The sequence below is a fragment of the Rhamphochromis longiceps genome, linkage group LG16 (assembly GCF_057381845.1).
Source record: "Rhamphochromis longiceps isolate RC_006_pf linkage group LG16, R_longiceps_female_GT1.1, whole genome shotgun sequence".
NCBI classification, from domain to species: Eukaryota; Metazoa; Chordata; class Actinopteri; order Cichliformes; family Cichlidae; genus Rhamphochromis; species Rhamphochromis longiceps.
In genome coordinates, this window is record NC_140572.1 from 8,355,168 (window position 1) to 8,370,517 (window position 15,350).

At 40.3% G+C, this 15,350-nt stretch overlaps 1 protein-coding gene across 4 annotated transcripts; it reads right to left on the reverse strand.

The window, feature by feature from the left end:
* Positions 1-9: 9 nt before the first annotated feature.
* hao2 (hydroxyacid oxidase 2 (long chain)) lies at positions 10-9,710 on the reverse strand. 4 transcript variants are annotated; one of them, XM_085384677.1, is made up of 9 exons: positions 9,609-9,710; positions 7,828-7,881; positions 5,159-5,311; positions 3,808-3,959; positions 2,242-2,525; positions 1,630-1,851; positions 1,124-1,282; positions 920-989; positions 10-462 (listed from the first exon to the last, which is right to left on the reverse strand). In XM_085384677.1, the coding sequence occupies exons 2-9, from the start codon at positions 7,872-7,874 to the stop codon at positions 407-409; spliced, it is 1,143 nt and encodes a 380-aa protein (XP_085240803.1). In that variant the 5' UTR covers positions 7,875-7,881; positions 9,609-9,710; the 3' UTR covers positions 10-406. The 4 variants fall into 4 exon arrangements, with proteins under 4 accessions (XP_085240803.1, XP_085240806.1, XP_085240805.1 ...); XM_085384678.1 differs by having other exon boundaries at positions 14-462; positions 1,630-1,848; XM_085384680.1 differs by lacking the exons at positions 7,828-7,881; positions 9,609-9,710 and adding an exon at positions 5,635-5,770 and having other exon boundaries at positions 11-462.
* Positions 9,711-15,350: the final 5,640 nt, after the last annotated feature.

Sequence of the window (15,350 nt, forward strand, 5' to 3'; positions counted from 1 at the left end):
GCAACAGATATTTGCCACATGCTAGAGTTTATTCAGCCATAAGAAATGGCAGCATTTCAAACCACAGTGTACAGAGTGCACTCATGTTGATTCGTTACAGCAGAATAGAAAAAAAAAGCTTTCATGGCAAGTGCCTCCATCCTTTCCTCCCTTCACGATCTAAAACAGCTTGATAAACCTTGAACTGACTCCCAGCTTTCTAAAACACTCACTCACTCATGTAGTCTGGCATGAATATATATCAGAAGTCCCACAATTTATTCCTGATGATGGTTGTTTTCATGTACTGCGTGAGGTAAACTTGTTTCTGTTTATTTTTTTGTTATAATGAATTCTCAGGCTCTTTGTTTAAGTCTCAGTCTGGTTTAGTGGGATAATTGTCCTCAGTGCTGCCCTCTGCTGGCGGTCACAGCTTGGAAAACTGAATGAGGTTCCTGTTGATTTCAGCTACATTCCTGCAACCTGGATCAATAAACATATATGGTAAATGGTAAATGTATGGGTGGATGACTGTATTTGTATAGCGCCTTTACTAGTCCCCCCTAGGGACCCCAAAGCGCTTTACACACCCAGTCATCCACCCATTCACACACACATTCACACACTGGTGGAGGCAGCTACAGTTGTAGCCACAGCTGCCCTGGGGGAGACTGACAGAAGCGAGGCTGCCATATTGCGCCATCGGCCCTTCTGGCCAACACCAGTAGGCGGTAGGTGAAGCGTCTTGCCCAAGGACGCAACGACCGAGACTGTCCGAGCCGGGGCTCGAACCGGCAACCTTCCAATTACAAGGCGAACTCCACACTCTTGAGCCACGATCGATAAAACAGTAATAAAAATAATGCTGAAATGTTCCCTAAAGCCTGTTTATATATTAGCATGATTACAGCCATGTCCTTCAAGTTTGCATCAGACTCACCTGATAGAGCCATAGACAGACGGAACTCATCGTTTAGGATTTGCAGTACGTCCCTCACTCCTTCTTCTCCCTAAAAGATCACACAGGGCATATTTAAATTAAAAGCAAATTGAATTCTGTAATCTCAAATGCGTACTTGGTGTTAACTAAATAATTACTACAATCAATGAAAACAAACACCTCAATGTGCTGTCATAATCGTACCTTGTATGCGAGGCCCCACACTGCTGGACGGCCAATGAAAACACACTTGGCTCCCAAGGCCAGCGCTTTCAGTACATCACTTCCTGTTCTGATTCCTCCGTCAACATAGACCTCAATTCTGCCTTGTACAGTGTCCACAATCTCTGGCAGCGCATCAATCTGTTATAACAGAGACAGAGATAACCTTACTGCACCATTGAACACTCAGATATGTATCTGAGTAAGCTACTATAGGTCAATGAGCGAACAAACAAAAAGAAAAAACGTGCTGAAATTAGATTATAGCAACCCCGTACTTTCTGCAGCTCGGGTTATTGCTATGAAATTTTACTGCTGTGAAGCGGTAACATAATTTGAAAAATGCTGTGAAATAGACTGAAAATCTGTTTTGTGAAGAGGTAAACAAAAAGACTAATAATCCCAGACTTTCACTGGTTATCTATCGTACATTTTATGAATATGATCTTGAATAAAAGAATGTAGCAATGAATGTGGTCAGCGAGTACCGAGGCTGGGCCTCCGTCCAGCTGTCTCCCCCCGTGGTTTGACACGATGATGCCCTGAACACCATGTTCCACGGCCAGCTCAGCATCCTCCTTGGTCAGGATACCCTTGATAATGATAGGTAGGCGTGTGATGGACTGTAGCCAGTAGACGTCCTTCCAGCTGATTGAGGGGTCCAGGGTGTTCGCTGGTATCCCATACTCCTCTGGGCCTGCTGTCTCCTGCTTACAGTGCATGTTTGTGATTGTACAACTCTTCTTAAGTGTTCACTTTGGTTTATAAATGTGCTGTTTTTACTGAAAATGCAATAATGGGACAACTCTGACACTGCTGGTGCATTTAAGTAACATATCTTGTACATTTAAGTTGAAGTCCACCTTCCTGATGGACAAATACTGTACTCCAGACTGTAAGGTAATAGATTCTTAGAAATTAGCATTGAAATTACTGCCAAGGGGCAACGATTGCATCTGTGCCATTTATGACGGTATAAAATAAACATCAAAAACACAGTTGAATATGAGTAGTCTTTGTCTTAGCTCATTTTGTGTTCTTAGAAAAGTACTTGCATGTTTTGGAGCACAATGAATATAGAGAAAACTGTTGGCTGTTACCTGAAATACTCCATCAAAGTTCTTTACTTTGAGATGTGGTGGAAGTTTGAACTGGTTGCGAATGTCATTGCGGCGCTTTCCAGTATAGGGGACGTCGACAGTGAGGACCAATGCCTTGTACCCGAGCGCCTCTACGCGGTGCACCATTTGTTCCGACAGCTTCCTGTCTCGGTACACATACAGCTGGAACCAGCGGTAACCGTTGGGTGCTGCCGCCACGATCTCCTCCACTGAACATGTGGAATATGTGCTGGTGATGTAGCAGGTGTTGAGCGCCTCGGTGGCTGTGAGATGAAGGCTGGGGTGTTACTATGACTCCCGCATTTAAATGTCCAACTTTACAGCAAAAGCATACTTACAGCCTCATGTAAAAAGTGTTTTTGGTGTCCACAGCAGATGTGGGTGAGATTCTCAATAACACACATCTCAAGGCTTAGGGTTATGAAATATTAGGCTTGAAGCCTCCTAGAGTGTTTTCAGTGTTTAGTGTGTTTAATTCAAACACTGGTTCATTTTCCCCCTTAGTGTGTTTCCCTTGTGCAGGTGTCAACACGGTAATCATACTCAGGTGTGGACCAAAACAACTCCAACAACCACACCAAGAGCTTTTCGAGGAGTTTGTCTCAGTCGGGCTCCAAACGAACTCCAGAGTGATTAGTTTACGGTGTGAACGAGTGCCAACCAAAGTTCAACTCTGATCCAACTACCAGAAGTACATTACAAGTTTGAGCTAAACACCTTTCACTAGCCATGTATGCTTTGCATGCTGGAATGTATCAGGGTACCATAGATGCCAGCTAGCAGTGAAATTAATGTAATTTCTCCACAGTCTCCAAAAGTCCATAACATGGCACTTTTTCTCTTGCATTCACTTTTGTTGCTCTTGCCCCAGACACATTTGGCCTATAAGCTCAGTGAATGTTCTCACTTTGTGTATAATGATGCTTTTTAGTTCGCTTGGAGTTCACTTCAATTTTTCTCTGTGTAACAATCTAACCATGGGAAAAAGCTACAAATTTACAAATTGAAACTGATTCAGACCACAGGAAACAAACTACAGGTGTAAAAACACCCTTAAAAACACGGGCGACCGTGGCTCAGGGGGTTGGGAAGCGTATCTGTAACCGGAAGGTCGCCGGTTCGATCCCCGGGCTCTCTGTCCTGGTCGTTGTGTCCTTGGGCAAGACACTTTACCCTACCGCCTACTGGTGTTGGCCAGAGGGGCCAATGGTGCGATATGGCAGCCTCGCTTCTGTCAGTCTGCCCCAGGGCAGCTGTGGCTACAACTGTAGCTTGCCTCCACCAGTGTATGAATGTGAGAGTGAATGAATAGTGGCATTGTAAAGCGCTTTGGGTGCCTTGAAAAGCGCTATATAAATCCAATCCATTTAAACAGTTAAGCTGCCAATGAAATTCTCTGACAAAAAACGGCTTGTCCCAAGGCTCACGCTTTACTTTAAAATAATCTAGTGAGTAAAAAAAGCACACAGACAAACAGAAAGACTGATTCATATAGATATGAAAACCATTCACCGACCCACATAATCTTGACACAAAAGTCCTTACCCCGAGCTGTGGCTACCTCTCCTTCATGCCAGGCCAGGCAGTGAAAGGCAGTAGGTGCGATACCGACAGGAAAGCTGATTTCTGTCCCCTGCACAGTGGTCCGTGTGTCGCTCACTGACACGTCCCGCAGGATACGAGGCCTCAGACGGATCCTGAGCGTGAAGCACAGTCGAACATGTAACTAATAAGATCACATGGTACGAGAAAATCTTTGTATATTTTACTGTATTGTGTATACTCATTCAGCAGAAGCTTCACTTTAAAAACAATGTGTCTCAGGGTCAAAACCCTGTCATGATAACACATCAGTAAGGAAGCAACTGGACTTCTTTAAGTTTCCTGAAGACGTTTAAACGCTCATCCGAGAAGCTTCTTCAGTTCTAAGACCAAATGGTGGACGGTCCCAGGTATTTAAAGCTCTAGTGGGAGTTGTCCCTAAGACGGCTGCTGACCCACTACTGATCATGTGCCTCATTACATGAGGAAAGGAGTGAAAAATGACACAAACCCTTTTTTACGCCTTGGCTCATGTGACGAGTCTAGCTTAGCTGCTTTTCTTTCCAAGCTCCTTGGATTATTACGACCTGGATGACTGAGAACCTACACAGACACTTTCCTAATGAAGTTATATTCCTCTGAATGTGAAGAGGACTTGGGGATTCTGTTTTCCCCAAAGCTATTACTGGTGATATATTAAGGAAACAATCCAATGTGATCATTTCTCAAAGGGACAAAAGTTATCTGCAAAATGGTAACAGACTCGTGGCAAAAACATACACTGTGACTTTACAAAATAGGCACTTTATCAGTCTTCATGGAGACATTAGAAAAGCTGAGAGGAATGCAGAAGGAGACACGGGAGAAAACATCCTCCCCAAAATTCTTTATCCCAGCAGTAGTGCAACTTTCCAAACTGTTCACCACAGGAAGTTGGAGGAACGGTGCAGCGTCAACACTGAGTAAAACCCAAACAGCCTGTTACTGATTATTTGGTATCACAGCAACAAAAACTGTACTACAGAAATCAGTTACAGCCATCCAAAGTCCACAGAAACAGGCCATGCACTCACATGATCTTTGGCTCGGTACTGAAAATGTTTTTCAGTTGTGTTTGCTCCTATTCTATTCATAATGTAGAGATTATTTCTTTAGTGTGTTGAAGCTGCACCACTGCAGTGCTGCCTGCATGTCTGTGGTCACAATGAAGGTCAAAAAATGTTTCTCCTTTGTGCTGCCTTTAGATAGACGGTCTGACAAACATTGTAAAAAAAAAAATCACCATGGAAACACGTGCATTATGCTTGTGCAATAACCTTGAATGTCTGGATCAACTTTATTTTGCTCACTGTACCTTTTGTAAGCCAGCAGATTGTCGTCCCTGGTGCAGCATTCATCTGCTCCAGCTGCATAATAATCCCAGGTGGCCTTTGAGAGATGCTCCTTAGCATACTCCTCAAAGTCTGTCAGGCATACCATCTGCATCTCTCCACAACAAACTCCCTCTCTGTGTAGGAGCAGAATTTTTCAGATTTCAGTGTAATCTTGGCAACAAAGCAGCAGAAAATACAATCAAGCATTGATATGTGTACTCTTAGATCTGTGCATATCATTTTAAATGAAAGCATTTCAACATGCTATATAGCCAGTGACTGACTGAAAATAAAGATTTCTAGTGTTCTACTGCTGGTCAATGCCAAGCACTGCTGACTTCATCACAGCTTAATCTTATCTGTTCACTCAACCGGCTAAACAGAATTTTCTGCATTGCATGCGAGATAAACAGCCCCAGTCACTCTGCATGTGTAAAGTTACAGCTTCAAGACTTACCACAAGCTACTGATATTCCAACAACAAAATTCCCCTACTCTAAAAGGACACAGCCTCTGTGAAGCACTAACTATTGCGACATCGCTGCTCAAACTGAAATGCCCCTCCTATCAGTGAATGCAGTGCAATCGATGACCCGCCAGTTAAAGTTCCGCACATCTGAGTAAGAAACATAAACTGGTTTAGTTTTCCTTTTTCCTCTACTTTGCGTCCAAGTTCTTGTTTTCCTACCTTTGCTTTTGTCTCAATCAAAATCAAACTTTCATTGCGGCATTATGAGAGCCGCTGACAGTGTAAGCGACCAGCAGGTGACCCCTGGCCTTATTGTGTTTACACAAGCTGGAAATGTGCTGATGATGACTGCGACTATAGTGAGGACGAGAGGCATCTGACAGTGTCGTGTGGTCCAGATGGAACATACAGCATATGGGCATACATATTTACTCACTGTTTACCCAGGATCCTACATGCTAACATATATACAACAGGGGCTTTTGTCAGGTGGGAGCTCCTGTTTTGTTACATGTTCTTAACAGTCAGCATAAAATTATGAGGGTATGCTCAACATACTTATGCTGAAAAAAAGTTTAGGTGCGCCTGTCCATCTGCTTGTTGATGAAAATGTCTTTAATCAGTCAATCACAAAGCAGCAACCCGTTTAGACATGTAGACATGAGATGACCTGCTCAACCTGAGCGTCAGAATGGAGAAGAAAGGTGATTTTAAACATGGCAGGCTTGTTAGTGCTACATGGGTTGGTGTGAGTATTTCAGAGACTGCTGATCTACTGGGACTTTCCAGCACCACCATCTCTTATTTTTACAGGGCTAAAAAAAAATTAAAAAAAATCCTGCAAGCAGCAGTTCTCTGGAAGAAAATGCCTTGTTGATACCAGAGGTCAGAGGTGAATAACCAGAATCTTTTGTCCTGACAGGAATACAATTCTAACTCAAATAACTACCCATTACAACTAAGATATCTAGAAGAGCAGCTGTGAATACATGGATTCATCTTGGAATATTTTCTTAGAACACTTTGGGCACCTTAGTACCAATTGAGCATTGATTAAATGCCTCGGCCTATCTGTTAATAACCACGTCTGTCCATTTATGACCACAGCATAGACCCTTTGAGTCTTCACGCTACAGGCTTAAATTTAGCCAATATGAAGGCTAAGCTGTAATTGTGACATGAACATGGGCCTACCAGGTACAGGTGCCCGTTTCCCCTTTCTCGGTGTGCTGATACAAGCACGTTAGCAGGTGGGACAGTTGAGAAAGAAGTGCTGAATGACGTTGTTAGCTCTTAGCGTTAAACCCGAACCAACCTGTGACTCATCTCAAAATCTTTGGCCGTGCCTATTGAATTTTAGGCTCCCGTAAAAAACATTTTTAGATACTTTAAAATATTTTTTTAATAATTAAAGTGTGTTTGACTGTTTTAATTGGGTCTAAAGTACAAATTAAAAACCAAAGACACTTCTCTGTATGTTTATATTTGTCTTGAAGTCTGTCTTGTACAAACAGAACCCCCCCCCCCCACACACTATTTGTTTTTGGTTCGTTCCAGCTGGAGACGCGTTACTAATGAACTTAAGTGTAAGTAAAAGTTAATTAAGTAAATAAATAAACAAATGTCATTCTCAACTCACGCTACGAAATATGTTTTTATCTTAATAAATGTATAAAATAGAAAGAATTTCTCTGTTTAAAGTGACAGCAACGAAAAAAAAGGTCTGACGAAACAGGACGACAAGCTAGCTGATAAACTGTTATAAGAAAAGCAACAAAATGTTTTGAAAATGAACTCATTAGCTCTTTTATCCATGACAGTAATTAACACTGTATCTAAATTTTAGATATAGAAAACCTGCATGCTCTGTCTTTATTAACTTATTAACGTGACCATAAAAATTTAATCAATGTTAAAACGGTTTTCTTATGTTACGTTTTATGAAAACACCATGGAGTTGTAAAACTGCTAAGAAAGCTTTGATGACATTTAAGACCATTTAACTATCCAAAGCTTGAACAAAGCTGGAATCCAGAGGCTGTTTGCTGGATGGCCGACTTGTGCAGAAAACTAATGTGTTTACAATCCCTGCTAACTTGACAAAAACTTTCTGGCAGTGCAGTCAATGAATCGGGAGACAGAAAGCATAAAACGGATGTTAAATTTGTATCAATTACTCACCGATTACAATTGTTCATTCTCTTAGCAGAGCTTCTTTCCTGACACATTCATAACCTGTAAACAGACCACAACCAAAATGTGAGCACAACATGATTATTGGCAATACTGTTACTACAACTACTACTGCTACCGTTACTGCCAATTATGTGACCCACATTGCTTTTAGTTCCACAGCACTAACACTCGTACTATGCCAGTGCTTTTAATACTGCTTCTTTTGCTACATTTGCTACATTTTAGTAGTATTACAAGTATTACAACTACAACCACCAGACAAACGGACATTGCAGCTCTTTCCTACACATAATACTGCTACGATTACAGCTAATAGTACTGATACTTTTTCTGACTTCTGCTCATGTACTGGGTTAAATATGTACACTTGGGTTTTAAGGGGTATTTATTATTTTCTTCTTTTTTTTTTGGGTTGTATGGAAGCCCCAAACGCAATTTCATTGTTCTTGACAATGACAATAAATAAATAAATACTAAATACTAAATACTACTAGCACTTCAAATCCATACATATAAAATAACAACACTGCAGAAATTAATATTGTTAGTAGTTCTGTTATTTTGTACACCATTTCTTTTTCTTTTTATATCAATTAAAACAATTGATGTGTACTAGTTAAGGAGTTCACCTAAACAGTTAATTTAACTGTTATTTCCAATGTCTGTTGGGAAATAACACTTTCTGACATCCGCTGTCAGAAAAAAGGTGCATTAAAAAGTATTATTGCTGTGTCTGCTATATAGTAACTATGCTGCTATACTTACGTCTACTAGCATTTGAGATATAAAAGCTGTGCCTACTATTTTTTAAAGAATTGGTTGTTTTAGATTTTTCACCAAAGTGAAGACAAAGTTTGTGAATTTAAATCATATCCAGAGATAAGGCGGCATTTGTTTTTAGTTAATCCACTGTGTTAAGTATTATTTAATAGTAACCTACAAAAACCTTTTAGAACAGAAAACCTTTCAGAATAGCTTTCAGCTATGAACACTTGAGGGCAGTCTAATACTGAATGAAGGTCCTTTCTTAAAGCTCCAGTCAACATCTGCAAACCAGATAAAGAGCTTGTATTTAATGTCTGTCATCCGTGAACACTATACATCTAAGACTACAGCACAACACGGAATAAACCTTGTTCAACCCTGCGCTCAGAGGTCTGTTAAACGTGAATGTATTAATATCCCAGTTTTTATGTATTATTTAAACCTTTTAATAAAAATACTTGAATACAAATGGGATAATTTGCTCAGTTAGATTTTTCTTATCTCCTTTTTAAAAAAAATGTTTACTAAAAATGTGTAAAACACAAAAATAACCTGCTTTTACTGCACTGTTTATTTTACAGCTCGGCAGGACTGAGATATTATGTTTATTTTTAGGTTCAGTTTTTTAAGTGTGGCTGAATGTGTGTGATGAATGTGAGCCTCTGTCCTGTGTAGACTGTGAAAGGTGTCAGTTATTTAGCTCCATTGAATGGCAGCTGTGAGCACATTGTCCAAGTAGATTTCTAGAATACCTGGTGTTTGGTTTTCAATGTAAGATACAAAGCAATTTGAAGGTTTAATGAGCTACTGTTATACAGTAGGTTGGTGTATGGTACACTGGCTTAAGTAATGCTGCTCACCAAGAAGTCAACAGAAACTGACACTTTGCTGTTTTTAATTTATTTGGCGGCTAAATCCTGAGATCCTACATTTAGATGAATCCAATAACGGGAAGGCAGTGTAAGTAGATAGTTGCTGAAGTGGATAATTCAGTGTCTTACCTTAACCTGTGCTCTTTGGCAGGCCTACAGTAGGTGTTGGTTCCCTTCTCATGTGGCAAGGTCGTGTCAAAGGGCAGTGCAGCCCCCGAATCCTACCTCCCCCACCACAAGCTCTCTCACAGTGTGAGGCTCCGCCCACAGTGGGTCAACAACAGCTAAGCCACTTGTCAGCACTCTTTTTGCTGGTCTTTCTTTGTGCCAAAAACCACCAAAAGCTTGGTCAGGTCAATTCTATTGATCCATCACTCATAAATATACCAAACTCACAATATCGATTAGTGTTTGACATGCAGAAATACTTAGAACACTTGGAGCAACAAACACCTCCTGTTCTTGTTTTTTTATTTAAACTGTGGCAAATAAGTCTCAGCAAGTTTTCAAGTTTAACAGTTCATTAACACAGAAACACGGGGAGGCTGTGGGCACATCAGAAGAATATGACTGGTTGTACAATGAGACAGAATCTCTTTATACTTGTATGAAAGCTTCCTTCTATCTTTGAAAAATCCCCAGAATCACTGCTGCATGAAAATCCCCTTAACTGTCTATGCCAGGGGTGTCAAACTCAAATACACAGTGGGCCAAAATTCAAAACTGGAACAAAGTCACGGGCTAACATTAATATTCATTGAAAAAAAATCTTCCTCCAGATATAAGAATGAATCTTTTCTTATGGACTCAAATAAGTTTTGCTGGAAAACTGAATATGGAACAAGCAAAGCTTAATACTAAACAACAAAACGTTGTTAATTTGGCCCGCGGGCCAGAGTTTGACACCTATGGTCTATGCCATGTAGCCATCCTGTCTCCTCAGCAAAGGCACGACTATTCTCAGACATCCCTCCCTTATTATTTTTGATTTTTATTTGAAGCTTATTTCATCCTCCTTGATGCCCTCCCAACTTTCCTACTTTTCTCTCTCACATGTGCTCTTTAACCCTCCTTCCTATCTTCATATCTCCTTCCTTTCGTTTTTCCTCCCGATAAACACTCCTTCCTTTTCTTTTGCCTTTCTTTATGCTTCACTCTTTAAAGCATTTCCTCTTTCCTTCTATTCCTCCAGTTTCCCCTTTCTTGCTTATTTTCTCCTCTTGAAAACCATTCCTTCTTGTGTTTTGAATATTTTGTGAGAGTCAACAATTATGTGACTGTGTGTGTGTGTGTGTGTGTGTGTGTGTGTGTGTGCGCCTCTGAAAAGCTCTTAAGCAAAGTAAAACGAATGACCCTTCCATATTGAATCTTCATTGCACAAGAAAGGAGAATAGCTTTGTAATAGCTAGTTGGATTATTAAACACGAGTGTACAGTAATAGATTTGATCCAAATCTCATCGAATTTAAGAAAAAAAAAGCATTGTGAGATAAGAGACTCTTCCTGGAAATGTCAAACTGTTGAGTGGAGTGGGGACACTATGACAGGTGTTTTAAGAATCTCTGTATATAAAACACAGATGTCCCAACCTTTGACATAATAAGCTTGTTATGTTTAGGTCCCCACCAGTGAGTGATGGCTTGATGGAAAGATATGAGAGAAAATGGTATGAATGCCACAGTGTCTCAGCTCATTCTGGATGTAACAAAATGCCTCAAAAAGTTGTTCAAGCATTTTAAAACAGCAGTGGGGTGCAGCGATGCTAAATTAGATTCTCTCGCTCCAATTACGCTTCAGCGTTTGAATTGAATTTGCTCTTTGTAAATATAATATCTTCAGTAACAAGACCTGGCTTCCTGAGAGAAGCCTGTCTTTCTGTGTATGGCATGTCCCTGAAATGTTCTCTTCTTAAAATTTCATTTTAGCTTTAACATAAAGACCATGAAGGTAAACCCAAGGGCTAAATCTGATGAGTAGGACCTGCACGGGGAGGTGTGGCTGTACAGAGGAGGTGCAAATTGTGTTAATCCACAGCTGGCTTCGATGCTTAATACCACAGAGTTAGGTCTGGCTCCAGGGCCTTCGTATTGGAGGTACTGGACGTTCAGCTGAGTGGAAAACCTCTTCCACATGCTGGCTGAGGCTCTGCCCCAAGGCTGTGGCCCAGCATGCTGCGGCACATGTGTGTTGAATTGCCAAGGTGTTATCATGCCCTGGCGAGGCTCCGAGTTCCTCCACCTCTGTCTCTCTCAGGTTTATTATCAGACTAAATAAAACAGAGTCCACAAATAGGCCTGCAAATCCATGCAGCCCTTCATTTGTCTCTGCAGCAAAACTGTGCATCATGGTTTTAAGATCTGACACACATGCTAGCTAGGGAGACAATCAAGACCACTTATAAAATTTGTCCCTTTTCTGTATTTTTTGGGATAACTTTTGTGTCTCTTTGTTTCAGTGGAAAGTATTGGTTTGAGTATCAAAGTAAAGGCAAAGTAGCGAACACATCAGCGGCTATAAATGTCATGTAGCGGCTGAGTGACGGATGTCCAGAGCATTTGATGTCTGGGACAGATCTGAGTATAACTCACAGTGTGCAGTCATGCCATTTCAGACTTATGATTTAATCCATACACACTGGCAGCAGATTTGTTCACTTTTTTATCAAGGGGCAGTAGTGTTTTGTGTTAAACTTGGGTGCTCAGTTTTTCCCTTAAAGGAGAGAAGCACATGGCTTGATTTGTTTGAAAGACTCATTCAAGCGGGCTTTAAGTTATAAAAAGTCGAATGAGATGACCATGAATTCTTCTGTGGGTTTTAGCTAAAGCATTAACATCCACTTAGGTTTGCCATGCTGCTAATAAACATCATTTTTCTTACCCAGTTCTTTTTGTAGTGTCTTTAAGTTTTACTTTTTGTGGTAAATGTCACATGCTAATGTTTGACATTATTTATAAGGAAATATGACGTCTTGAAATTTAAATGCATGCTTAATGCACAAGTCAGAGTTTGAGTCTGTCTTCAGGAGAGGGTTAGTTTGACATGACATTAAAACTGGAAGTTAACTGGTTTTTGAATCTAAGCATGAGGAAAACGTGATGACAGGAGAGTTTTAACTTTTGTTTTTGCGACTTTTATTTAATGTTAATTTCTTGACAAGTTGTTCCTCTTTAACCACAGTCAGAAACCAGTTGTTGACTTTGGTTGTTACCATCCATAACACAGTTGCCGTTACTGCTTGCTCCTCATGTGTTTATGGTAAAATGTGATCCTGGAGACACTATAACGGGATCTACCGCAAACCTGATTTGGCATGTATTTATGTGTATGTCTGTGTGTCTTTAGACAGAGTTTGTGTTAGAGTCACAGCAGACATGAACCTTCAGCTGTAAGAATAAATTGAATGCAAAGTTATAGGTTACAAGGACAGGTGTGGTCTAGTGCTTGACCAGTGAGTATGATGAGCATGTTGTTCCTTGTCCTAAAGTCAGTTTAATTTTTCATGTATTAATAACTCCCGAATTTGAAGTATTTGACATATATATTTGTCGTATAAGTATAAATGTAGTACTACTTACTGTCTGCAAAAGTTAGTAATGCCAGAAGATGATAATCCACATGTCTGATTTGTCCTTGTGGGATTGTTGGGTTTAAACAGGCAGAGCAACTAATGTGCATTTTGAAATTCCACATATAATTTTCAGTGTTACAAAAGGACTAATTTAATATTTGTCAATAAAAGCTTCTCATTAAGTTTTAGGTAAACTGCATGACCAAGACCATGTTTCTTGACGTCGTACATTGAATCATACTATCATACTTATACTTATCATACTGAAGCATGATAAGGCATTTTATCTAATAACTTATCATACCACATATCAGTTAATAAGGATCCTCAATCTCCAACCTTCCTTTCATATCAAAAATCATTGAAAGAGTAGTTGTCAAACAGCTAACAGATCATCTGCAGAGGAATGGTTTATTTGAAGAGTTTCAGTCAGGTTTCAGAGCTCATCACAGCACAGAAACAGCTTTAGTGAAGGTTACAAATGATCTTCTTATGGCCTCTGACAGTGGACTCATCTCTGTGCTTGTCCTGCTAGACCTTAGTGCAGCGTTCGATACTGTTGACCATAATATCCTATTAGAGCGATTAGAACATGCTGTAGGTATTTACAGGTACTGCACTGCAGTGGTTTGTATCATATCTATCTAATAGACTCCAATTTGTGCATGTAAATGGAGAGTCCTCTTCACACACTGAGGTTAATTATGGAGTTCCACAGTGTTCAGTGCTAGGACCAATTCTGTTTACACTATACATGCTTCCCCTAGGCAGTATCATTAGAAGCATAAATTTTCACTGCTATGCAGATGACACCCAGCTCTGTCTATCCATGAAGCCAGATAACACACACCAATTAGTTAAACTGCAGGAACGTCTTAAAGACACAAAGACCTGGATGGCCGCTAACTTTCTGCTTCTTAATTCAGATAAAACTGAGGTTATTGTACTCGGCCCTGAAAAGCCTAGAAATATGGTATCTAACCAGATTCTTACTCTGGATGGCATTACCTTGGCCTCCAGTAACGCTGTGAGGAACCTTGGAGTCATTTTTGACCAGGACATGTCCTTCAATGCACATATTAAACAAATATGTAAGACTGCTTTCTTCCATTTGCGCAACGTCTCTAAAATTAGAAATATCCTGTCTCAGAGTGATGCTGAAAAACTAGTTCATGCATTTATTACTTCCAGGCTGGACTACTGTAATTCATTATTATCAGGATGTCCAAAAAACTCACTGAAAAGCCTTCAGCTAATCCAAAATGCTGCAGCAAGAGTGCTGACAGGGACTAGAAAGAGAGAGTAGGGCTGAACGATATATCGCATTTGCGATAATATCGCGACATGATCAAGTGCAATTTTCTAACCGCAAAGGCTGCGATTATACTCTGGACATGTCCAAATTCATGGGCTGCATCCTCCTGAGGCCGCATTTGTAGACCGATTACGTCACAGCGACGCGCCGAAGGCTGTCCAAATTACTACCATATCCCAGAATTCATAGCGCGGCCCAGCCAAACTCCAGTTTCCAACAATGGCGGCCGCTACTAAGTTTTAAAATTACTCATACTAATCTTTCTGGGTCACAAAATAAACTTTTAAAATATTTTCAGGCGAGAAAGTAGCTGTGTAAACATCAAATATCTGCTCGGTTTATCAAGATATCCCATATTTGCAAAAGTGCTTCGACGTTTTCAGAGGCGTCTGCTACCCACCAGCTCGACAGCTAGCCGGGAGCTCGAGGGTTACTGATGCGGCCGAGAACGGCACAACTCCCGGCACATCATTTTCAGATCACCGCGGAGTTTCGCTGCTCGGGTTAAACGTAATATATAAGTCACTTAGACAACCTAAAAATGTTATTGTTGGGCTTTTTTCAGTGTTTTGTTTGTTCGTGAGTAAATCGGTTTGGCTGAGATTAAAGTTATTAGATTAGATAAAATAAAACTTTATTAATCCCCCGGGTGGGTTCCTCCTTGGTTTTCACACAGCTGACTAAACGTCAAACAGAAAACTTATTAAACAGAAGTATGAGACAGTCGAGAATTTACACCAGTGTCTGGTTATATTTTAGATAGCAAGAAGCAGACGGCCGAGTTTATTAAACTCCACGGAGACAGCGGTGACGCTAATCAGAACTAGACCGTCCAATTTCACGCCTTTAAACTTTAAAGGCGTGTTTGTGTGTGTGTTTATACAATTGCTATTATGTTTGCACTTTATGTGTAATGTTACTGACTGCAGAGATCAGTAAGATGTGTGTATTTTTTATTTATTAGTTTTATTTATTTAATATTATTTTTT

What these genes read in the sequence shown, in the direction of transcription:
- hao2 (XM_085384677.1), bottom strand. Translation starts at nt 7,874, where the DNA reads ATGTGTCAGGAAAGAAGCTCTGCTAAGAGAATGAACAATTGTAATCG. An exon ending in ACTTTGATGGAGTATTTCAG is followed by an intron (nt 1,852 to 2,241) that starts GTAACAGCCAAC and finishes ATGCACTGTAAG; the next exon opens with CAGGAGACAGCAGGCCCAGA. An exon ending in TGGACGGAGGCCCAGCCTCG is followed by an intron (nt 1,283 to 1,629) that starts GTACTCGCTGAC and finishes CTGTTATAACAG; the next exon opens with ATTGATGCGCTGCCAGAGAT.